This window comes from Chaetodon auriga, chromosome 23 (genome assembly GCF_051107435.1).
Source record: "Chaetodon auriga isolate fChaAug3 chromosome 23, fChaAug3.hap1, whole genome shotgun sequence".
Taxonomy (NCBI): Eukaryota; Metazoa; Chordata; class Actinopteri; order Chaetodontiformes; family Chaetodontidae; genus Chaetodon; species Chaetodon auriga.
The window spans coordinates 12,110,387-12,137,118 of NC_135096.1; the positions used below are offsets into that span (position 1 = coordinate 12,110,387).

Here is a 26,732-nt window from a genome sequence, read left to right on the forward strand (position 1 = left end):
CTTAAGGATGATACCAACCTGTTATGTTCATATACAGCAATTTATATTACATTCAGTGGTCTCAAAATGCCCTAAAGAGATACATCAGGCTTGAAAACGTACACACACACCCAACCCCGAGGGTCAGAGACCCTCCCACCACAGTCTCCTAAAATCCTGTGGGAAACACTGAGCTTTGTATTCAAAAACAGAATAATGAATGCAGTACTGTATCAATCACTATACAATAGCTACTGATGGGACCAGCAGGGTTTGGTTGCTTTTCAATAGATGATGTCATGCCACCTCTGAGATGCAAGCCTCCTCACTGGTCGCCTGGCCAAGAATTTCTTTTTTGCTTATGTAACATCCATTTGAGAGCATTTTATTATTAAAGACGATCATATCCTTGTTTATGGAAGTGCTTAAGCCCACTGGTTTAATCATATTTTTCTTTCCAGAGGTATGTTGGAGGCAGCTTTGATGAATAATGCAGAGGGTTTGTGCTATACTCAGTGCACATTCCAAAGGATGTTTGAGCGCTGAGCTGAGTGCCAAAGACTTTGACTCAAATCATTTCAGGCATCAGCAATCAAACCTCGCAGTGGTTAAAGTCAAATGCCAATATTTGATCAACCCAGTTTGTTAAACATTGGGAGGGAAATATGTTTGTTTCGGTCCAGTTTGGTTGGATTTGCTCAGTGGACTGCAGAGAAAGAGGCTGTTACCGACTGTGTTTTATTACAAAAGGTACAGACTATTATAGCAATAACACTTATCTGCACCGAGTATCTATTGCATCACCATCACATTTAAGCATGCCCTGAAGCGTAGTATGGATTTTATACAGTGGTCGCTAACACACAAGGGGTGGATAGATTGCTGTAATCAAAGTCTAAACTGCGCTGAGAGAGATACTGGACCACTTTTTTCAAGGGGTGAATATGATTGGGACCTATTTTGCTTTTTGCAATGCACAGTATCCTGCAAATGTTCCAAAGTAATTGCTTTTATTGAAGGCTGACAACCAACTTTGAACTTAGGTCGTTTCTCACTGGGCCAACATGTTTTTCCTCCATTAACGATGACAAGCCAATTACCTAACATAATATGAATCTGGTACAAGGGCACTAAGGTTGGACAGTCAGATTCCATTGGGAGACAATACCACCCCAGTCTTAATTTGCCCTTAATGAAATAAAGTGTTTTGATATTGCCACCAAGATGACTTGAGATTAACAGCTGACAGATGTGAGACAATTATTCTGCCTTGTTAAAATGTGTGTCTCTCTTATTGTAGTAATAACATTGCGTACACCAACTTAATTGCTGAGATGTTACTACTGATTTTGGAAGGTCTCACTTGGTTTGGCCCCCAAAGACAGTGGTCTTAATCATGTGGATAAAATGTTGGTTTGTTTCCAACAACTAAGCACCATCTAAATGGATACAAATGATGGGGTTTTTCCAGTCATTCTAATGTGCTTTCTAGCGGTCTCTATAGGAATTGCATCTGATAGCATCTCCCCTACTGGCTTCAACATTCACCTGCCACGGTTGCAACTTGGCTCAGACAATACATTTCCACCATTTTTTCCACCTGTTATTCGGTTGTTTTATCTCCGTGGCTACTGTTTGTCCATGTTTGAGTGTTCACTGCAATGAGTTTGCTACTGCTACTCCCTCTGCCACATGAAATGCATTTTATCAGGTTTGCTTTTAAAGCTCACAACAGTGGCGACTGCTAGTTAAGCTGACACATACTGATAGCTGACACTCAGGTGACCACTGGTGATCACTGACAAGTGAAATATTTGAACTATAAAGATTTGACATTGCAACAGATTAGCACAGTATTCTTTGATGAATAGTTGAAGCTAACTTGGCATTCGCAATAACTTGTACACTTGCCCCATAAATAATTTTCCATGTGCTTCATGCTTTATTAATGAACACAGTTTTGTTGCCAATTTATTATTCTCAAAGCCATTTCCTTTTCAGGTACAGCAGTGGCTCTGTCTTATATTTCTCATGATCACACAAAAAACATCAAATTGCACTTAAATGATTTACCAAGAAGATGTCTTTCTTCTTGTTCTACGTCTTTTTGGTTTTTAATTGTTAGTAAAAGGAGAAATAGAAGTGGATTGTACTGTGAAAGTGTACTTTTTCATTTATAAGTATGTGTTTTTATCTCTTCAGCTGTAACAGTGGGTCAAACTGGGGTTCTTACCAAAGAAGCAGCAAAGGTGTTTTATAAGAAGGGAAAAATTAAGATTAAAAATTAGAAATTCAGAACATTTAAAGTACTTAAAAGTCTAGAGAACACTAAGTATAAAAATAGAAGCATGTATGCATATGTGTGAGTACCAAATTGTACTGAACATGCAAATAATATTGTAAGATATAGCCTGAAACACGTGGTATTGACTTAACGGCGCGTGGTGAATTAGTGGCAATTGCATCCGAATACCAAACAGAGTCAGTGTTTTGCACAGCTCTTCTAATTAAGTCACAAAATAAATTCTGTGACTCTGTAACTTATTCTGTTGTGATTTCTAAGAGCACAATTAACCATCATCACCCACTATCACTTTGATTGGGCTGTGAATGAATGGAACAATTGCTGTGAAAGTTGTTCGGCGTTATGATATTTGGAACGTCGCTTATTATGTTTGAAGCTGGGCGTAATGCAGACTGCTCAAAAATCGACCTCAGCCAAGCTTGTATCTGTAATCAAAGTTGTACGATGACACTGATAACAACTTTATGAAGCACTGTCCCTCTAAACAATGGAGGGTTATAGGGATGCTCATTATACTGTCTGTGCAATGTGAACTTCCCGCAGCACAGTGTAAATAAAAAAGTAGTCCTCGTTGCAGATGAGATCTGCAAGATGAGTGATCTGCCAAGCTAAACAAAGATATTATAATTTGTCCTTGGGAAGCGTGCTGTAGCACTAAAAAAAAAAAAAAAAAAATCATTTTTTGAGCTGGAGGAAGCAACTTGTAAAATCTTAATTAAAAGATTGTATCAGACATGGCTTTGCTTATGGAAAATAGAGAAATAATGGACTTAAAAGACAAGTTTTTACAGACGGAGCAGAGAAATAATTCACTATGCTGGGGTAGCTGGAATGAGAGAGAACTTATTTGCCGCGGGGAGAGAATTGGCATTTTTAATATCCACAGCAATGAAATCTCAATATAGCAACTGTGAGGCGGCAGTGTCATTTGGCATAAGATCCTTCATTTTCTATATTTTCCTCTGCTGTTCATCTCTTTTTTGTCCTCATTACGGCAAAAACAAAGTGTAATTAACGCAATCATGATTAATTACAGCACACAGCCACGGTTTACACATCTGCCTAATTGCAACTTTCTTTCACTTTATTTCAAATGTTTAAGTAAGCAGAACTTGTCACATTAGTGGTGTTTCTTCTCTCCTCTCTTTTCCTCTGGTGGGTTCCTGCCCAGGCGGGCACTGAAAGTCTATTTTTTGCCGTTTCGTTTCTTCAACTTTTTTTCTCAAACAGTTTTCAAACAATTTCCAGCCAAACAGCCCTTTGCTCAAACGCTCCCACGCTTGTTTCTCCCACCGTCCCCTCAACGGCAGCAAACTCCTCATATAGAACGGCCATTTTGAAGGATAACATGGGCAAAGCAGGATGTGTAGCACGGCCCAAGGCAACCTGCCAAGCTGATTCCCACAGCGATATATACATAGTAATACCTCTATTGATTGCTCTGAATATATTTATTGAGGGGAACCGGAAAGCAGGCTGGGGGAAAAATGGGGGAATTTATGACAGCCAGTGCTCAAGATTAATTCACTTTTTAATTACAGGGAAGTACATAGGTATTGCCTGTCAAGTGGTTAAATTTAAAGCTAAGACAAACGGCAAGCAATGCTTGCTGAGAACGCAGTATATGGAAGAAAGTGTATGAATCAATAGTACATTTTTCCTCGACTCTGCCTCATAGAAATTGCCGGCGTCTGTATTAGGTTGCGAGGCATATTCGTGCTCAATGGAAGTTGGGAGAGAACTGTTTTCTGCGTGTCGTTTAACTCCATTTTTCCCTTTTCTGCCTTGTATAAATCCGTCCCATAAGCTGTCAATCTAACTGTTCCGTACACCAACCCATTCATGTGTTTTCTGTTTCTGTACATGATTTCCATTCTGTCTTTTTTTTTTTTTTTTTTTTTTTAATTCGCTTGGTTGTCTGTTGTTTTCATGCAGCAGGAATACATTTCCCCCTGCAGAGGAAAAAGCTCTCCAGAATGTCAATGTATTTTGTAGGCAGCGCAAAAAGCAGAAACCTGCGTGTTAACACAGTTTAGTGCTGCGGAGCATGGGACGACAATCTCCTGAGTCTATTTTCACAAGAGAACCAAATAGAAGATGAGCTATTAGGAGGTTTAAAGGGCAAGATAGTTCTTTTTAGAGTTTGTTGCGTGTAATGTGGTCTCTTAAAGCTGCAGTAGGTAACTTGTATAAAGGTAATTTTTTGTCAAATTTGCTAAAACTATCCCTATGCCCAGACAGCAGTACATGAAAGATGTACTTAGTCCCACCTACTGCTCCGACTGCGATTTGCAAGAATCCACCGCGCCTGACACAAAACGACCAATCAGAGCCAGAGGAGCGTCTGACGGAGTGTCTGACATCTATCAATCACTACTCACTCCTCCTTCCGCTCATGCTGCTGGCTGCTGCTCAGTCAAACAGCTCTGTGAGTGGCGTCAGGAGGCTACTGAAAGCTATGGCGGAGCAACAGCCACCTGCAGAGGAGAAACTGTCCATACCGCCGCTGCCAACAACAGCATATACAGCTAAGACAACAAATATCCATAAAGCTTAATATGGTGATTGTTACAGTAACACTCCGCAGTGCGTACGGTATGTTAGCAACTGTGAGTAGCGGCTGTGCAGAGTTAGCTTGTTTCCGGTGCTAAGGCTAACGTTAATGGTTGTTACGGCAGCTGCACAGACGCTGCAGGGACGCAGGGCATGAGTGCACCGGACAAATTTTCAGGCTCAGTCTGCTCTCTACCTACTGCAGCTTTAAAGCACTGACTTCAACTTCCATCTGCAGGAATCTATTTCAAGTGAAAATGTCAGATTTCATATAAAGAGCATGAATCATCCTGAATGTTTGATAACCTGCATGTAGAGCTCAACATCACTCCTGCTGCCTCGTCATCATTCATGAAGGCCAGCTGGCATTTAAGCCCTCAGTCAAAAGTCACATGTTCTCGCAATTGATGTGTGACGCCGCAAAGGACAGCGCTCAACCAGGTGTCATGTAATTGTATGTGATTTACAACCCCTGCAAGGACCCGTCTCAAACTAGCATCTCTTTTTCAAACTAGGGACACAAGCAGAGGCATGCACAGAGGTAGAACATGCTTTTATGCAATGCGGCAATCGAAAGATATGTGTAACATCTTTGTATTTAATTATATTCTGTCAGAGGAGGTGGTTCTTTTAAATACATATGGAAAGATTCAAAGCAACAGTGTTCCTAGCAATATAAACTGAAGAAGATTTGTGTCAGAGAAGGTCTAACCTTAACCTTGGCAAATCAGTGTCAATCGATGAGAATGCTGCATTATGACCAGCCAATTAGAAAGCTTTACAGTCTAGATATGGTGTGTCAGACCGCATGATCCAGATGGATCATCAGGGGGCAGATGATTCACGTAGCATCATGTGCACACTGAAGTGTAGGCTATAAATCAGTGTTGCGAAGCATTTCCCATGCACAGACACTTTTTTGACTCCATATATTTCTCTTGTTATTCCATTCCGTGCTCGCTCCACAGGCACTTTTTAATCATCTTAATCACTATCATTATTTTCTTTCGCACCCACAAACATTCTCAACCTGTTTTAAATGTGAAAACATTTGTTTTAGACAGTGTGACAAAGCAAAGTCAACCGAAGACCGCCGACCTTTACTCACCCTGCTTGAAATGATCGCTTCAGATGTAGCTCGTGGTTATGACAGGATGCCAATCAGCAAGGAAGCTGTCAGCAAGATGCATGTACACATGTTAAACCAGCCCCTTTGACTCATTCACACTCAGTGACCCAAACTTCACCCCAACACGCGCACATGCGCACGTTTTCCCCTGTTGTTTAAGAAGCAGCAATTAGCGTCTCTACATGTTGTTGCTTCCCATCGGCGCCGCTTTCTCGTGTCCATTTTTCTCTTCTCAGCTCGTTCTCCCACTCCATCCGCACCCCAAGCCTTCTTGCAGCTCCTCTTCTTTTCCAGTACCATCTCCTTCCTCTCTGACTCATCCTCAACTCCTCCCCTCAGGGATATTTTAGGCCAGGCAGCTCGAAACATATCACCCTCCCTCCCTCCCTCCTCCCCCACCTCCCACCCTCCTTATCGGCGAGCGAACAACACGTTTCTGAGGCGGGCGGCCCCCGCTGAGCAAACAGGTGAGTAATGAGTACAGGCCTCTCTAATTAACAAGCAACTCTTTGTCAGCCGTGCGTGATTAGTTGCACATGATCCACGTGTGGACAGTTTTTGCTCAGCACCGCCAATGTTTACAGGTGCTCAAGGTTCAAAAAGTCTGCGACAGATTCAAAGAGAGATCTCATTACAGCAAAAACCTCATTGCGCCATGCAGTATATGACTATCGTGAGTAATTATGTGGCGTTCCTTTATTTTTCAGCTGGAGAGGGAAGTCACTCCAGCTATTCCCAGTGCCTGCCGTTATATGATTTATGTGATTTCCCCTGAATGTATCGTCCCGTCTTATATTCAATTGTTTTGATGGATCTTCTAAAACTACACCTTTTTCAATAAGAAAATATACCCTTATTGTGTTCTGTTCAGGGTTTCTATATTGGTATTTTTCAACAAGTGTCCTCAGAGAGTGTTGCATTGTCATTTCTTTAGGGTTCATTTTTTTCCAATAGTTTATTTTCCAGTGCTCTCCGGTAGTCTCCGGGAGCATCTAGCTCATTTTTAACAAGCAGCATCCTCTTTCAGTTGTAAGATTTATCCTTTGCAGCTCAAAGATATCTATCATAACAAGTGGCTACAGCTCAACAAAGCACACAATGGCTCAGTTACATTTTAAACTACATATTAGAATGGACAAGACTGAGTTTCATCTACACGGTATAGACTGCTGGTGCCAGAGATGGTAGTAGCACCATCTCTGGAACAGCTATGGTGTGTTCAGTCACTACAGTGTCTAGAAGCAGTCCTGTGGGTGAAACTTAGGTCAGAGGTGTTAAAATATTACAGTGAGTGCACAGAGGAACATGTGGGCAAATCATTACCACAATTGGACAATTGAATTTAAGAAAACACAGCATTGTAGGACAAGTTTTGTTGCAATGTATGTGGATAGTAGGCTGTCGTAAAAAGCAGGAATCTGTGCAAGTACCCTGCATTGTATACCAGCTCATGGTTGCAGTGTAATAATGTGAAGAGACTTTTCCGGGCCAACGTCAGACACCTCAAAGCCTGCTGAGCCATATTTGAAAGCCACAGCTTACTCATAATATTGCTCACTGTGTTTGTGGGCACAGTAAATGGATACTTCCAGCAGTACAACCTGCCATGTCACAAAGCACTCATCATCTCTGGACGGCTCCAGGAACATGACAGCAGATCCAGTTTACTCCAGTAACTTAAACAGTGTACAGACCTAAAGCCAATACAGCTTTGGCAAGAGGTAGACCAGGGGGTTTGAGGGGAGGTGGAAAGGCAGGTGACAAGCAATAAATCCGGCAACCTTTTGTTCCAAAGCATTTTGTGCCATGTCTGTACAGCTCTGACCTTTTGAGAGAGGTTTGATCATCATGGTATCTCCCCTGTGCAGCATGTTGCCTTAGTGATAGTAACAAAGGCTTACAAGCAAATGAATATGACTAGATAGGTCTACAGATAGGTCTATTGTTTATCAAGGACTAACTTCAACCAATCATATGAGTTACCTTATAATGTTGATCAAGCCAGTTGGGAGAAGAGCAAAAATATCTTTTCCATTGAGAAAAGCCTTCACTGCAGTTCTTTCCGCTTCCTTCAATGAAGAAATACTCTACAGTTCTGATATAACTGATGCTATATCAGCATCTATGTTGGCCTCTTTAGGAGCCGCTCAGCTGCTCCCCTTGTCGTAGGTAGTCAGAGTAGTTCTTCATAGGATGCTGATTGGTCCAAACGACTGTCAGTTGTCCTCAGGCATGTAACTTGAAGCCTGGCAAGATGGATTCCCAGCTCACCTGATCTGATGCGATCTTGTGATCCAGCTGCCTCACAAGCATATGGAATGCCCTGAGCACCTTCTGCCCTGAACCAAGGCTCTCTGGCAGCACACCAACTTGCTTGTAACTTACAGCATTCCCATGATGACTCTACAATGTTGAGTTGCATGTTTAGAGATTTGGTCAGCTGATTGCTGCTATTGTAGCCGAGAAGCTGAAGACCAATAAGCCTTGCCGTGGCTGTCGCCCCACCTCTGATGCTGCTATCACAGCAGTTGTTGGGATTCTGGAGGAATCTAAATCCACTTTTCTCACACAGAGTATATCCTGTATAGCTTTTCCTCTTAAAGTAGTTTAACGCCATCAGTTTCATCAGAGAGCTCATCAGAGACTGCACTCATACCCACTGCTGCATTTCAGCTGCCAACCTCAGGCAGATGTTTCAGGGCAGCAAGATCCTCCCGCTAAAACAAGTTATTTTGCTATAAAATGTAAAATTTACACAGTGTCATCACAGGCACCAGCACTATCACTGATCTCATGGACATGTTCTGCATGTTTTATGCAGCCACTGCTGTTCATGAAATCTGTTTGCCAAATGAACATTGCACCGGTTATGTTGTGTGATAATGAAAGTACTTTTCCTTCAGCTGAGGTCACATTAAGAATTTACAATGGCATTTTTCCAGTCTATTGACCCGTATATTTAGCCATGAACAAGAAAAGTGCACAGTAAAAGCTTGTGAGTGCTTGATGACAGCCTCTCAAAAACACAATCGACTTGCAAAAGCAGCACAGTAAGTACAGAATGTTGTAATGTACAATAACTGATAGTATTTAATTTGAGAAACTGACTCAATTATTGTTCCCTTAAAGTGTTTTTTATAGTCATTTAACCTCCTTTTGATTATCAAGAGGTTATATTATCTACCAGCGGAAACTATATTTGACAAAGTGACTTAGTGAGTTTAATTTGCTGGTTATCCGGAATCGTGGTCCATTTATCCCCGTTGCCCCGAGGAAGCCAGTTACATTTTCAAAACTTTAACAGTCCCTGACAGCTGCTGACAAATTTCTTCTCCTTCCCAGTGCTCAGGAGCTCCCTTCGGCTTACGTCCAGTTTGAAGACATTCTTGCCAACTTATCCAACACATTAAAGTCCTGGAGTCCTACAGTGTCTGTCGGATTCACTTTAATGACATATCTGCTAATATATCAGGTCTCAGCTGGGTTGGTTTCTGCACTTTTACTGCATGACAAATTCTGTTTGAAAAAAAGACACTTTTAAAGGCCATACGTTTGGAGTGAAATCTGCTGTTGCGACACATTTTTGCATCATTGTCAGGTTGTGGCCTCTAGTGGCTGTCCTTATTATGACTGGAGGAAAGGAGAACGTCAGGTGACGTGCTACAAAGAGCAAGAGTCAAGGCCGACCCATTCTAACCTACGTGATGTCACATTCATAACAGCAACAAACCTATTTGAACTCATGATGTCACCAATAGTTTTAGTGCCTAAAACTAAGTAAACTGCAACTGTTTCACAATGTTAACCAGATGAGGATGAAGGTCCGGTATGATGTAGGTCCAGTGCACCTGGTGCTCTCCATTGATGATTTATGTCGTTTCGGGGGTGTTGGTAATAAACCTAATTTCAGTCATTTTGGTACGTATTGTCGAATTTTCATTAGCTGTTCTCTGCCATGAATTGCACTTGCGATTGTACTTTTGAGCCCCCCCAGCCTCGTGCCTCTGCAGGTGCCAACATTGGCCTACCGCTTCGGTCCAAGCTGAACTATCTCAATAACTCTGTGTTGTATTGCTGCATGAATCTGGAGTGAAATGTCTCAACAATTGAGATTTGTCATCACTTTACTGACTTGTCATTTAGCAGTATTCAGCATCTGGTAATTTTTTATTTTGTTCATGCTGCATTGCCCTTGGATCCCAGCCCCCCAGGAGCCCAAACAACCCCAAATTCAGTTCAGGTCAGCAGCGGCCTTGCAAAACAATTTGCACTTGGCCCCTAAGGTTAACCAACCATGGCTCCAGTTGATCACATATATGTTGTACATGCATTAATGATAATTAGCTTCGTACAAGCCATTTTTATGTACGCACACATTAGCATTTTATAAGGTTGCCATCTTTTCAAATCACTGATAAACATTAAAAGAGTATTAGTCTGATTGTGATTTCTGATCTGAAGAAACTGAATCAGAAACTAAACAGGGTTGAATATGTTCCTTGTAAGATAGCAGCAGTCTGCACCAATTTTTTTTTTTTTTTTTTTTTTGCATAAGTATGACTAACAAGGTTTGCCTCTCAAGTTGCTCTAAAACAGCTTTCATTTATTTTCTCCCGTGGAACTTACACTGCATCTTTTCTTTAACGATCTCATGCTCCCACACACAGAGGCGCACACACTACTCCTCTTAATCTATGTCTGCTGAAGTGGTCTTTAATGAGGTGTGAACAGAGGACCACAACCCTCTCCCTCCCTCCCTCCTCCTCTCTCGCCCTTTTCATCTTCCCTCTCCCTCACCCCTGAGAGCGTCAGGAACAGACGGACAGAGCGACAAAGACGTACAGCCAGGGACAGACAGATAGGGGTGGGGAGAGAGAAGGCGATGGTGGAGTTAATGGGAGAGAACGAGGTCTTTTTTTTCTATTTCATTACTCCATCTCCCCATCCATCATCATGTGATCACAGGGAGAGCAGATCACAGGGCCTATGAGGGACACTTTAAAGATTTTTCTCCCCAGCTGATACCAACGTCAGGCTTTTCGATCTTTATGCGTGCAGGAATGTGTGTGTTTGTATGTGTGTGTAAAGTGCTTATGCTCTCTGTGTGTTCATGTGTAGGGAAGCAGGTCAGGCTGGATGTGTTGCTAGCCCCTCAGCGAAAAGCCTGCCCACTCCCACTCATAATAACCCACCACAGAATTACGGTTTTGTAGTTGAAAACCAGCCAGCTTCACTAATGCATCTCAAATGTGTGTGTCAGTCTGTGAATGTGTGTGTTTGCACGCCTTCCAGCATAGTGGGATCCCACTGATGAACAGCATATCAGCAGCGTGCCCTTGATTTGGATGAAGGGCAGTATTTCTACCAGAGTTAGACAGCTTTCTCCTATGTTGTAACGTGAGGCTTCAAAATGAGCTTTTTATAAAATGTGCCAGAACTTTGATTACCTCCTAACTTTGGGATTTCACCTTCATCTGGCTCAGTGCAACCTGCAAATCAAAGCAAGGATTCACATTTGAATAAGGGAGAGCCTTCATGTTCTTGGTACCTGTCCAGGTATGGTTCTTTTTTTTTTTTTTTTTTTTTTTTTTGTTATTGAAATACACTCAGCTTAGATTGCAAAGTGAGGTGAGCTCAGTGAACATTGTGTCATGCCCTTTTAATTGAGACTCAATCGAGTAATCCTGTTCGCTCAGATGAATTTCTGGAGTTGGAAATTGTCACAGGCAAAGGACACAGGAGGTCGAGGCCAGTTTCAAGGATGGCAAAATGGCAGAACAAGCAGATACTCAGCAGTAGTGTGTGTTCCCTCTTGTTTTAATGAAAAATGGATGTGATGCCTGGAGAGTCTTTAGACAGGGTGCACAAACTGTATGAGAAAATACTGACAATCATGAACTCATTGTTGAGTTGCATGTTACTTTATAGTATGATTTGTTAACATTTAGGGATAAAACTGCAGCTGCCCTGGTCGCTGAATAGTGGTGTTTATGGTTTGTAAGGACCTTGGCTGCATGTCATACTCGTTGCTCTCCTCATTTCCAGTTTGCCTGTACTGACTAACCCCTTCAGGTATGTTTTAAGACATATGCAAATACTCTGCTTTCAATAATAATTTGTGCTTGATGTCATTTGTCCATGAAAAAGTTCAATTATCCAGCTAAAAATTCTTAAACTTACGTCATATCCTTCTCCCTCATTGAAAAATCCTTAGTTTATGAATATATAAATATTATTCGTATCATATATCGCTTATACTGTATGTGTTTCCAGTGTCAAGATTTAGTCTGCGCACTTAGGTGAACTCGTGCTGCATGTTTATTTGATGTAGTTGGTGGTTTTTCCCTCATGCATGCACTTTTTGCATGCAGTTCTGACAGACTTTATAACACATCTGCTGCTTACATGAGACATAGAAGGTATAAAAAAATAACAATTTTCAGCTCTGGACAATGTTATTTGTAAATTTTCCAAACAGAATTGCTTCAGTGAGATCAGATAAGACTGACTGTGAAGGAGATGCCTATTTTTAATATGATGGATACATTTTCCTTAAGTTTCTCCACTGGGTAAATATGATTTGTTTGTGCGGAGCCTGATAGCTTCACTTTTGTGTTGTTTTGCTGCTGGTTTTAATGCCACTGTCGTCCCTCCAGCCCGTATTCTGCAAGGCTCAAGGTCTAAATCTACATGTCTAAACAAACAAATCAATGATAGATTTCTTTCATGCCTTATTTTTCTCTGTTCCCTTACATATAAAGTATTAGAGGCCAGTTAGTTTGGTCAGTATAAATGTGCTATGCAGTTGTCTTGTGTAATAGCATATGACTACATTTATTGGTATTCGGGGTTCAGTAGACGAGCAGCTTTAAAGCTTTCAGGTTATTTTAAACCTGTGCCACATTTTCCATTTTCCTGTTTTTAACATCCTGGCAGTCGATTGTGATTGTGTGACTTCAAACACAATCATGCTTTCTTACCTCCAGGTGCTACTGAAGGCAGTTGCTTGGAGTGCTTCTCTATAATTCATAACACTTGGTCGATCAAATCTCAACAGTTGAACAGAGGGAGTGATTAAAATGTCCCTTCAACACTGGGAAAATGCAGTTGTTCATATAGATGGATCACAATTGCTCTATTTTAATTTAATTGCTCCATTGCAAATATATAATGTTGACTTAAACAGTATAAGCAACGTGCTGCAGCTCCATGTTTGATGCTAGTATCCCCATCTGAGTTCTCTCTTCATGTTACTATAAATACATGCAGCCACATCCCTGCCCGTGCATCATTTTCTCCCTTCAAATTCAGCATTGTCTTGTGTAAGCCAAAGCACCAGAGTGGAAAAACTTGTTTTTCTTTTCAAGTCCTAATGAAACAAAATAATCTAAGCATATTTCATCAAGAAAAAGGTAATTAAGGTAATGAGATTTCTTTGCACAGCATTGAAACACGGCAGGCACAGGGAAGGGCATAATTCGCTGTGGTTCTTTTTTTTTTGAATTTGTAATTAATGAGCTCACATCGGCATTTATTTTCTCTGCTTTCAGCCCGCACCTCTTCATAAATTTCACAATCCTTTATTTGAGACCACATTATGGCCTTTTCTGTCAATTGATTGGACATAAGAATGATGGAAGTGCTCTTTCATTAGTGTTGCCACCGATGCTGTTGTGGCTTGATAAAGAACCCACAGGACACGCAGCTCTCCTTCAGTGTTTTACTAATTGATATCCAGGCTCAGTATGTGTATTTTACAATATTATTCTAATTATTCTTCTCTGCTGTTGGCACCAATGAGCTGACAGCAAGGTACACTAAAGAAGCATGGTAAGAAATAACTGAATAACTCAAAAATAGTAATTTGAGTAATATCAACATACCTGCAATCAGCACACAACAGGACATGGGCAATGAACATCGATCCACCCTCACATGAACAGCTTCCTCTCTGAAAATGCATAAGATGCAACCCACTAAGGCTCTTGCCATAATCCTCATTCACATTGCAGGTTAAGCACAGTGCAGGAACATATGTACATTCAATACTGTCTCATACGCCAACATCAATTTAACCACATCTCTGAATGGCGATCACAAACCTTGCTGTATTTCAAATAGTACAATGCTACAAACCACACAGAATCACAGTTTACGCAGATCTGTTGTCTTACACTTAATACACATGATATAGCCTGCATTTCAGCTCACCTTGTGCATTTAACAATAATTTAATGTGCAACACCTAGTTATCATACATGTCCCTTGAGAGGCAACAGAACATTTGTCCATACCAACCAGTGACTGGTAACATCACATGTAAGATGTTTAACAATGTAGATTTAAAAGAGTGAAACTCATATTGACTGCGTTACCCTCTTTTCAGTAAATATGGTGCATTTTTGTTGTAGCTATTACATGAAAAGACCAACAAATACTCAACACCTTTTATCTATTCACCTCTTTCATCTCCGTCCGTTGTAACCACTTCTCTAGCATAGGGGTGCACTTTTTGTAGGAGTCATACTCGAACACAATGTCATCATTATTACATTAGCACAAGTGAGAGGACACCATGGGAGGAAAGTTTTATCTTTGGTTGAATACCTTTTGAAATGAGAAGTAGATCTAAATGAGCCAAGAGTTGGTGCCAACAGAGGAAAACTGCGGGCAGAATATCCGCACACTGTACATGGTCCAAGTGTTTTGCAATATTTCACCAACAGCGTTTGACATTTTGAGTTGATTTGCTCATCAGACACGTCTGCTCGGTATGTTTCTCTGTGATGCTTTTAAAAACTACTTGTTTGTCTGCAAAGCTGAAAGTCGCGACATCTTCCCCTGATTACATGGCGTCTAAAAATAAATCAAGCCAATCAAGGCATTTGTGCTTCTTCATTACAAGCAGAACTTCAAAAAATGTTGTTCAAATGCCTGAATTGGCCTCTGTTTAAATTTACCTGCCAAGAACTTCTAGAGACCATGCGAATCATGTAAATTATGTGAGGAACAAAGTCAGAAGCAGTGTAACGACGATCGATGGGTCAACAAATCATGTGACTTTGACAAAGGAGACTGTCACTCACATCCCATTTCCTACCAGCAGCAATGTGGTGATTGTGCATGGACACTGTGGCATTGGAGTGCGTTGCCTAATGTTTTTTCTGTGACGACTGTACCAGCTGCTTCCTGGTCTTTCTGGAACTCTTTTTGACTGGCCCTTGGCTCTTTTCGAGTGGGCCTTGACTCGTGCTGCCCTTCTCACTAACTTTCTGACCGCCCAACCTGAGATCGAGCAAGGAGCTCCTGTGTGTGGTCAGTTGATGATGGAGTGATTTTCCTTCCACTTGCGGATAATAGCCTCTGGTGCTAATAAGAACATTAAGGAGTTGACAAAACTGCCAGTCACCTGTGTCATTGCTATGTTGCTGAACAATATTGTTACAAAGGTCTTTGGCTTTGCCCATCACCTGCTTCTTGCATGACGTCTTTGTAACAAATGATTTGTTTTGTTGCATTCAGACGTGGGTAACCCTTTTTCAGATAGTGAAAGAAATGGCCTACCAGTTGATCCTAATTAGCACAGGAAGGAGAACTGATGAGTGGAATCAGCTGGTTCAGTGCTTTTTCTTACTGTGCTCCATCCATTTTTCCTGTAGCATTCCAATTTATTACACTTTTTATTGATTACAATGTTACCATTTGTTTATGTTTGTAGTTTTATAGAATTAATACCTATCTCTGGTTTCAATTTCATGTGAATAGCTACATTGGAAATGTGTGTTGGACATTTATTTCCCCCACTTGTCATTTAGTTTGGTGGACTTGTTGTGCAAGTCTAGGTGCAAATGTAAATCTGCAGGTAGTCCTTACAAAGATTGACATAATGAGGAAAATTTAGCTGGTATTGGAAAAACACAATTGATGCCAAAACAGTTCAAAGTAGCTGGCTTTTTTACTGTATGTAACTGGCCTTGTCAAGAGAGAATCTCGCCTACAAAATCCAGCTCAGTAACAGAAAAGTGAATTTCAAGGGTCTTGCTGTCGCATCATAAAACTCTCAGCTGCCATGTATTGCATAATCATAACCAAATATCTAAATGGAAGACTAGGAAAAGAGAAATTCAGAAAAACTGAAGTCTGCTCTGCTAATCTGCAGCTGTTGGGATGATAACTAGCTGGAAGGCTTTTTTAGCAAAACAGTCAATTATCAACATGCAACTGTAGCTAGCGCTCGCTTCTGTGGTGAGTCATATCAAAAGAGAGCTGGAGTGTGGAGGAGCCTAGCTCATTGCAAACTTGGAAAACCTCCCTCCACCCAGTGTCGCTCCTCTCACTGTAACTTGGCCTTTTTTTTTTTCTTTTTTGAGGTTCAGCTCATCGATCACTGCTCCAGTCAAACCACAAGTCATTTGTACCGAAGCAAGCCTCATCCCGCCGAGTATTTCCAAGTGTGCACAGATAGAAAACCCTCTCTGATGCGACTTTGAAGACTAGAACCAATTAGGGAGTCATTATAATGAGGAGCCTCTAAGTGCACGTCTTTGTTACTCAGCAGCTGTCTAATTGGAGTTGGTGTATTTTCAAAGGGAGTTGGGACGAAGGCTGCTCTAATGTAACAGTGATACCCTTTTCAATCAACAACTCACTTGTGGCTGACCATTTTGACAATATGTACTCTGCGGACGGTTTTGTATCAGGGATGTTTTTATTACTATTCTAAAAGATTTCAAGAAACTCACATTTTCCTGTCATATTAGCCATACATGGCTGAAAATGGTGCATCTCCTGCAGCAGCTCTTAACCTTCCCATGCCCACTGCAGCTGTGAAAGATTTTTACCTTAGGGTATACTGTATATTCAGAAATGGTTGACTAGTTACACAGCTGCTGTATATACAGTGCCATTTGCATTGCGGTCCATGTCAAAGCCGTATCATCATTTAACACAGTCGTTTTTACAAGGAATGAATAGCATTAGCATTGAAGCAGCTGCTGCTTTGAAAGCATGTGCATTGATGTTTCAAGCTTTGACTGGGTAATTCAGAGTCACAGTAATTTATCCATGTTGTCTCTGTCCACTCTTTAAATATTATATTTCCATGTATTTGTTCCCACTTTAATGCAGCCTTTATTGGGGTCTTTAATGAATAAATCATACTCCCACTGTCCATGGGGGAGGCAGATGTGGAATTTAATGTGCTCTTCCTTTCTCTCTGTTTGTCTTTTCATAGCTCCCCTGACAGACAAGCCGCCAAAAATCCTTTTCCCTACAGAGAGCCAAATGAACGTCATCGAGATGGCAATAGGTAAGGGAACATGTTTCCTTCCCCTCGTTGATGGCTTTATTTTCTGTCCGTCGATGGATGGCGTCATACTTGTGGTGTATGCCTGCTTGTCACAATGGCATTGCTTCAGATTTCTAGATTAGTCGATCAAAACCATTTCAAAGTAGGTCCTGTTCTACTTAACTGTGGATTTGTTTTTACCGATATATGTCAATTTGTTCCTTGCTGTGCATACAAGGTGAAAATCTTTATACAGTGTTTTAGCAAGAGAGTTCCTGATGTGCTCCCATTTTAATTTGTTGTTACTACAAACTCAACACGTCCCCTGTGTGTACCTGTTGTCTTGATAATTTCAGGATAATCGGCGCTAATTCTATCAGTGCAACAACATACTCATGTCATGCTCACCCCCTCTGATTCTGAGGACTGCTTAATGGCTTCTACTTTGATGTTTTTCTTATCGCCGTTAAGCTACTCAACACTTTCTGCACAAATATCTCATATAAAAGGCTTTCAGCAGCCTTAGTTGAGTAATACCTACTCTCCTAGCAGGTCTTTAATGTGAGACGTGTGCCGAAAGTGTTGAGTTCCACTGAGTCGCTGAAATCCAAGTGAAACTATGGCAAAGTAGAGGCGAAAGAAAATAATGTGGTGAAAACCGTATTTCTGTTACAAAGAGAGACTCAGCAGATAGGTTAGCATGGCTCTGTTGTTGTGCTAATGGAATTATTACTATAGAATTCCAGATTATGTTGAATGTACCATGTGACTTGCATATTCTGTGAATACAAGCTTTGACCTTGTGCTATGTGATACCCCTGGTAGTTGGCGCCGGACTGCAAATTCTGCAAATGCTGGCGGACGAAACTATTCAGACTGGTTGCTTTTGTGCAACGCTGAATTTCGAAATGTTAGTTTTTTTGGCAGAAAAGTTCAGTTCAAGAAACATCCTGTATCTTCTCACTTGCTGTTTTCACTCGCCCAGGTCTTGGGAGGTTAGATTTATGCCTCCACTCCAAAACAGTGGAAGTGAATGGACTTTAATACATAGCTTTGGACTGTACTCATCTCCTATACCTCCCGATGAGTTTCATCTGTGTTTCAGATCTTACTTAAAGTAACGAAACAGTGTTCAGTCCAAGATTTTCAATTAAGTCTGCCCTTTTTTGTGAATGGACCTTGAGGCTTCATCATGATAGAAGAAAAACAGGATGAGTCACTCGACACTTTTGTATATGAAGAAGTAAGCCTTTCAGTGGGTATGAAAGCCATGTCTGCTGCCTCCTCTCCTCCATCCTATGAAGTGCCTCTTCATTATAATCACACTGATCGCGTCTATCTTGGTTATCTTGGGCAGCGAGGTAATGAGTCCGTAATGAATCGAAGTGGCACTTCTGAGAAACCATGCCTCTGTCCCTCACATTACCTTCAAGTTTATGATGTTAGCATTACTTCAAATGATCGCCTGCGTTCCTGCCTCGTGTGGCTGCCTCAGAACGGCCGTCTTTCGTTTGCCTTACCAGCTTTTGATGCACAGGGGCTCATGGGAAAATTCCCGCTTTGTGCCTTATTGGGCGAGAGCTCAGCTGTTGGTGGAATGGAAAATGGGTCATGATGAAGGCTTCCTTTGAAGTAAATTTGTCATGGACGATGAACACAACTGGCTTGCAGAGGTAAAAGGTGGCAATCAGAAAATAGGCGCAAATCATTGTAGCTTTAAATTGATGATGGTAAAAGCCCTTCTGCCTTTTTTTTTTCATCTGATTAAGTGTTTCATAGTGGATGATGGTGATTATCAAAACCCATTACTCAAAGCTGAGAGAACAGGACACAATGGTACAAAGAAAAGGAATGTGTTGCTCTTCTTGTTTTGGTGTTGATTTTGATTGTTTTTTAACTGTACTTTTTGCTGGATTTTTTTTTTTTTTTTCACTGTCTGGGATTTTCAGTCTGTTGAGCTTTCTAGACATTCATCCCCTTAGCTTCAGTAACTCTATCAGATTGAATTTTCATCTTCATTTTGATTTTCTGTGCACGAGGATTAGTAGGAACTGTGTTTTTTACACTCCTCCCTCCACCTCTGTGCCCATTGATATTCCACACGGAGTCAGCAGCTCTGTGTACATAATATATGAACATCTATTTGATTCTCTGCCTGTACAAGCCCCTATCACTCCCTCTCAGTGTTTGGCTAGCATGCTCTTGTCATCCGCAGAGAGCCCAGTCAAACGCAACGTATCCTTTGAGGGTTGTGGCAGTTTTGCCTGAATTTTAATATTCATTCTCGCACGAAATATAGAAGCACAAATGGCTCAGGCTGACAGTTAATTAGGCAGGTGAGAGGGAGAAAACGAGAGGAGTGGGGAAAGGCGAACGTGGAGAGACACTCTTCAAGCTCTTGTTGTGGAACTCAAGGGATGAACAGACAGAACGGAGGGATCTGTAAATGGGTGGTCCCAGTTATTCAACGTCCAAGGCCCCCTCCCTTATTTGTCTCCTAATGGATGTGGCTGCTCAGTTATAACTGATTACATTAAAAATGCTTGATTAAAACATGCACTTCTCAGTGGGCATGTCTTTCCACTGCTTTCTCCGTGGGACAGATCAGATACAGTTTGGGTCTGTAATTCAGTCTGACAGTTCAATGCGCACTGCCTTCACTCTGTCTTGTGCAGATGGAGAATAATTGACTACAGTAAGCAGACTAACTGCAGCGCAAGTCTGTTTCTAGTCGAGTGCTAATGTGTGCGATTTGTAAACAGTTTGACAGCGGGGTGATTCGTTCCTTAATGCATGAGCACATTTTTGTGTTTTCCCCGGTGAATGAATGAATGCACAAAAAAACGTTTTTGCCACTTCTGTGCTCTTGAACGCAACCCAACCAGGGATGCAGACCAACTTTCGGGCAAAAACCTGCTTCTTTAGCCTTTATTCTGCTGCCAGATTTGATTTGTTTTAGTGCTGTTTTCTATGCAGAACTGACGTGCCACTCGCGGCCCTCCTTGTCTGCCTATCCTGACATTTTATTTCGTGTTAGATTGAATTTGCGACCGTTGTGGCGCTCTGTTTGTGATGTTCATTCTGGGAATACCAAGCAAGTTCCCCTGTGATCTTGATTGGCTGTTAAAACTTCAAGCCCTTTCAACTGCCTCCTTCCTCGGGATATCACACTTCATCCCCTGACACTTGACATTACGACACCGCAGCGAGTTTTCTGAAATTGCAGTGGAGAGAAAACAAGGTGGTGGTGTCTGAGCCTCTTTGCTAAATTCCTCCACAATTCACTTTTCAGCTCTTGTATGCATGCTTTACCTCAAGAAGCCACACAGTACACCTTTCTGTCATACTGTTACGCATCATCCAAAGAGTTGTTTTCTGTCAGACTAATTGCATTGATTTTTTTTTTTTTTTTTTTTTTTTTTTGTGTGCTCACTTTAACCCTAACGGCCTTGTCTTTTTATCTTCTCGTGCCTCAGTTAGTGATTTGCTTTGTTTACCACAGTGCCTCATGGGATCCTGTAGGGGAAGGGAGTGAATTTGATGTTTTCAGTCAAAAATTGGCACTAGCTCAGCAACAAGTTGTGAACACAGTAAATGGTCAAAGGTCGCACATACACCGCGCACATTTGCTTCAGGTGCCGTGTGAACACGCCTTGGCTTCCAATGAAGTGAATTCTAAATGCTGCAGCATACAATGATATCTTGGACAACAGTGTGCTCCCTGTTTCTGCGTGAATTTGAATGCCGTCTTTTTCGCCAAACTCACTAATCTTGTTGTGGGTAATCGGGAGCAAATCCCTGCAGGTTCCTGCAAGTGTTTGGGCTGTTAAGACTGCATGTTTTCGATTTTGAAATGAGATGTTCAGCAGTCAAAAATGGGTATAATATTAGGGTGTCAGTATTCTTTTGGTCATCCTTCTAGCATCATCCTGTTTTGAGATTATGAGAACAGAATTAGTGGAGATTAGGGGTAGTATTACAAATAAATTAGCAAAGAAATGATGATTCCGTATCATGTTGGTGATACACACAGGCTGACAAATATGTTTCTGATGGATTTTGAACCGCTCCCAAGCAATACAAAAGACATTCTTTTAATTACATAGTTTGAAAATCAGTATCACTTCCTCTCAGAATGGCTCATTGTTCCACACTGCCTCTCTGCAACAATCTGCTGTCCTCTCAGAGGTTGAGCTTCCTCCTTTGTTGGTTGGTGAATAATAACAGTATAAACGGGAAATTGTTCTTCAGTCACTCATTGGAAGGAGTTACATTGTGTAATGAAATGAACAGAGGACACCTCAGAACAAAACCATCATTATCCAGAATTGGCTTGGAGTCGGTAGGCACAACAAATTATAATTTGCATTCCTTTGGTAATGATGAGGTTAGCCACATTAGTATACTCTTATTCTGGTGCAGGTCAGGCTGCTGTGAGATTCCAATTTCCTCTAAGCTGACATTGAAACCCTCACATTAAGCTCAAAAATGTACACAAGGAGACTTGATGAATTCAGATCCTTCTGTAAATAAGTTTCTGCTTTCTGCTCTATTGAAACAGAGCACCATTACGAAGGAATGATGAACTGCACTTCAACAACAGGCAAAATGTCAACTTTCACCCGACCCCTGTTCAGCCTGTTAGAATGTGGTTGAAACTCAGTCCAACAGATGGTCTTGAAATGAATAACCTTTACTTGACTTTATCCGTCTATGAATGTCGATCTTCCCATTATCCTGGAGCAGATTTCTTTCTGTAGCTGTATGGATTTGATCTCCTGATGGTGTGATGTTTAGGATCTTCTCGCATTGATCCCAGCACCATTTTCAATATTTAACAATTAGTATCGATGTGTTGGTTGTCCTGCTGACAATCTGCTGTGGGATAAAGGCCCACCGTGCCACAGATAAGGAGACATGTGTGATAGATCACGTTCAAGGTAAATACCAAGAGGCCTCGGAGAAAGGATGTGAACGCCAAAGCGTCAGGAAGACATAATGATCACATGAGGGTTTATTGATTTTTTTTGTTTTTCTCACTTGCTACATCATGTATAGTCCTCAGATGACAACTACCCACTGTGTAGCTCAATTTATAAAGCACGTTTCAAACAATTGGAAGTGCTCTACATAATGCATTAAACAGCATTAAACATTCAGCAGACGAGAAGGATGAACAGATTTTAGAAGAGATTAAATAGATAAAAGAGAAATAAATATAACACGGCAGAGCTGGCAGTGGAATTGACAAATACCAAATTTCAATCACAGCGACCCTCATACTTCCTGGAAGTGCTTAAGGTTTCTGTATGCCAGTAGTTTCACAAGGTCCCCTTTTCACTCTCTGATCAGGGAAGATCCCTGCACTTGTGCTAATGCGTATAGGTGTTACCAATGTCCAAAATGATCTAGCATTAATATAAACAGTCCTTAATTGTGAAGATTGCTTTCTGACAGATCACAGATCATAAGTTGGGTATAGTAGTGATTTAGCTCTTGAGTCGATGCTAAAATCGCATACACTCATGAAATCCTGTGCTTGCTTTGTTTAGTTTTAGAGCCACATGTTTGTTTGGAACCAGACAGAGACAGCGTTCCTCAAGCCATCCCATTCAGGCGATTTACTCTGCACCAGCATTTGAGTGACAGCTCTTATATCGGCCTAAACAAACACAACCAAAGCAGGAAATGCACCCAATAGGATAGGTGTGAAAGCAACCAAAGGTTTCACTCAAGTTCATGTCTGCGGCTAAGAACATTGATGAGAATTATTGGGCCTAATTTACATAATGGTACAATAAAAATAACTTTGAAATGAAAACATAAAACATTTGAACCTCAAACCCACACAATTTGGCTTGGGTGCGTGCAGAATTTAGATGAGGCTGCTTGTGTTTGTTTTCACTTCAACCCCAAAGGCAGCCTGGAACCAGACGCGAGTGTTAAAGCCACTCACCAGCCTTTATGGCACAGGTACAGACGGCACACGCTGATACTTTCCCACTCAAGTTTGCAATTAAACGCATCTTCAAAGCATCACTCCGTACGATGCAGCAGCTTCTGTGTTATATTCCGTACATTCTGCAGACAGGGAAGCATCATCGTCTAGCTCGCACTCAGGTCGTGGTTCTCATCAAACCACGATATACATTTTCATCTCACAAAGCACAGCCTCAGCAACACCTATCCCCCAGTATCACATGCACACCATTCATCCCTCTAAATGTCACAGGCTCGGCAGAACGCTTCAACGATGCCAAAGGTTGAGAGGCCCTAGGATCAATATTACATCATTTCTCTCAATTAGGGCATTATTTATTCCCCTCAAGTTATTGTACATCTGCGAGTGATCCTATCTGCATTCCTGGCAAGCCTCCACCAAGCACCAAGGCCCTGGAGGGAGAGGAAGACAGAGTGTGATAAAGATGAAGAGAGAGGAGGGAAGAGAATGAGAGAGAAATGAAGGTAGAGGGAGTTTGGGCGAAGAGTTGGAGCAGGGGAGAAAAAGTGAGCGAGATCATTCAAGATTCACAGAGGGGATGAAATATGATGGCGTCTTACCTTGAGTTATTACAGATGAAAGTGGATACAAGACAGCGCACCATCCCAAATGGTTAATATGCCCTGCAGTGCCGAGCCATAAATCCTGACTGTCATATTAGAGTGTGTGGGGGGGGTTGGTGGTGGTGATTGGAAGGGATTCTTGGTAAAGAAATGCTCCCATTAGTGTTTTACATAAGTACTGTAATGAGGGGGACAGTCTGTACAAGTGCTTCACGATGCCTGATTGGCCCACTGGACCAAAGGAGGATCATTTTACCCAACAGTTGAGGAAGCTCGCCAGAGTGTGACCGCAGGGCTGATACCAGGTTCACGTTTTAGATGGAGATTGACCTGAAAAGTCAAGCTATCATCCCACACTGACCGTTCCCCCGCTGTGCTTCCTGTCAGCGGCTCCCACCTGCAGCCTTGTGCCTGTCTCTGCAAACTGAGAGGAAAAATGGCCGAAGGCATTTGCTCTCCTTAGCAGAAAATAGCATCAAGAACCGGCCAAGGCACTTGAGTATTAAGATATACTGCCTCTCGTCTGTGCCAGCAATGCTTCCCGTCTCTGGGTAGACCTATTAATCATAAATTGGGCTTTGGCATGTAGTTTAGAGAAAGTCTGGTTTGTTGTTTTCTATTTTTATGTTTAAGGGATAAAGCATTCCTGCCTTGCACCTGCATGTAGGCCCTTGGGAAGGTCACAAGACCTTCTGCCTTTGTCAGACTTGTATCGCTTAACAAATCAATAGATTATGAAACTGTCTACGGAGGGCTACCAGCCACCTGACACAAGCACAGGCTGTGAAAAGACAGTCAGTGCAAGTCAAGTGATATGGATGATTCAGAAAGACACTTGATGACCTCTTTTGACTGTAGATTAGCCTGCAAGCTGATTTGTGTTGGTCTGCCTCCTGACGTCACCGTGACTGCAGTGGTATAGTCTTAATGAAGGTTTCACTGATTGAAAGCGAGGATGGTTGCATTGATTGTCTGCAAACAAGCTTCCTCTAATGGAGGAAGTGATTAGATTCGACATCATTCTACTTACAACACGAGTGTGAAAGTGGGTACTATTAAAAAAAAAAAAAAAAAAAACCCAATGGATGGTAGTGCTGTATAGTAACTGAAGCTAGAAAGTGGATCTCCACAGAGAAGGGTGTTATGGGCAAACGTATTGGATGTTTGCCCATAACACCGATATTGGACAATTCTGCAAATGCCTGGATTACTTTCACTGATGTTTTCAAATGCTGTAATTTAAAAATATTTACTTTCTGCATTGTTTGTGCACAGCAACTAAAATGTGGTTAAAGTTACCAAAAGATTGTGGTTATCGTTTAAAAAAAATGAAACTTTTGGATTGTTGGACGGAGAACAAGATATTGTGTTTTGCTACATACCCACACTGAACACTGGCACCGGACCTAAACTGTGCACTGCAGAATCATCCAATATGAATATAGGTTTGCTCGTCGGGATACTGGAAGGCCCAAAGGTAAGCCAATAAAGCCGAGCCCAGTATGCTCTTGGTGAGTTCAAAGACATTTAGGTGTCTAATTAAATCAGATAAATATGCTTTGTTGCTTTATTGTTGTTTCAGCAACATTACAATGACAAAATGCGGCAGGTGTTACAAGATATTATGGACTCGTTTCTTGGCAAAAGCTGCAAAAAAGTTCAAATTAAAGGGTGAATTTGAACACTGTGCAACAATAACTACAGGGTTCAGTTTAGAAGTGAGATACTACCACAGTCCTGGTGGCATTTTGACTTTCACCTCCTTCTTTGGATTACACTATAATTTACTGTTCACCACATTCAAAGATTTAATATCTGTGGGCTGGCCGCTCAGGCTGTCAGAGCTGCAGTCGTGTGTCTGTTGGACCTTTTGTTTCAGTACAACAGCCCCTTCAGGCTGACTGTTACTCTGGTGCTGTTGGGTTTGTTTCAGCCTAACTTTAAAGTTTAGCATTTGATTTTGCCTTATTTAGCCCGTCTCTGACTCCAAACTCCACTGCTTCCACAGCACACGTGTTAACGGCGCGCTGTCTGTGCTGCATCCATCCAGCTGTTTCTCCGTCAGCAGCTGTGTACTTTCAAATCGAAAACCCTCCTCCACCTCCACACACACTCACACTGCCTCGTTCCTGTTTTCTTGTGCTCCTTCCAATGCTGTCATGTATCGGTAGCTCTGCACTGTAGCGGCGATGCGCATCGTCTGATAGTCAACTTGACTCAAACACCGGCATATGGACCACCAACAGCAGGAAGCCTCGCTCGACAACTCGTTCGGCACTGTGTGACAGCTTGGAACCCAAGAGCCACCTGCTTTAGAATTAAACTCACCTTTTAGTGTGGCAGTTAAGCAGTGCGACTTTTACAGCCATCAGATTAGCCTTCAGTTTAACCTGAATATGGCGGTGTCACCTTGCGCTTTTGTGAGCCGCTATTCACAAACCTCTACTGCTAGCAGGCAGAGGAGACATTAATTTGCTCTTGTGACTCAAAGAAAATCTTCTCTGTCTAATTTCTTCAGTTGTTTGAGGCGTTTCTCTTTTTAATGCCTGGATTGTGTTTAGCTTTTTTGCCCCTGAATGCTATGAGAGCAGCGCTGTAGCTTGAATTTTTATTTTTCAAGAATTTATCCGCATCTCCCGCAGAGCCAACTCCGCAGCTGAACCCACAGCCAAAATGCAAACCCTGCAAACTTTCTCCTCCTCGTCATCCCCTTGGCAGCGCATGTGTGTTGCCTGGTTGAACTAATTGCCCTTTTTTCATTTCCAGCCAAACAGGTGGCTATATTGGTTTCCTTCTGGCTGCATTTATGTGACTGTGCATCCAGGTTGGACAGAGATGACAGTGTCTCCTCTCCGCCCGGAGCGTGACCTTGGTTTGGCGTTGCTCCCTCTGCACTGTCTTTGGTCTCACAGTGG

At 41.7% G+C, this 26,732-nt stretch overlaps 1 protein-coding gene across 5 annotated transcripts in view; it reads left to right on the forward strand.

Annotated features, from left to right (window-relative positions):
- LOC143316018 (interleukin-1 receptor accessory protein-like 1) overlaps positions 1-26,732 on the forward strand; it is a 230,477-nt gene that overhangs the window by 122,765 nt on the left and 80,980 nt on the right. For all 5 annotated transcript variants that reach the window (XM_076723686.1, XM_076723685.1, XM_076723683.1 and 2 more), the window contains one exon: positions 17,200-17,274. In XM_076723686.1, the coding sequence (XP_076579801.1) occupies positions 17,200-17,274 (75 nt within the window). The remainder of the gene's footprint in view (positions 1-17,199; positions 17,275-26,732) is intronic.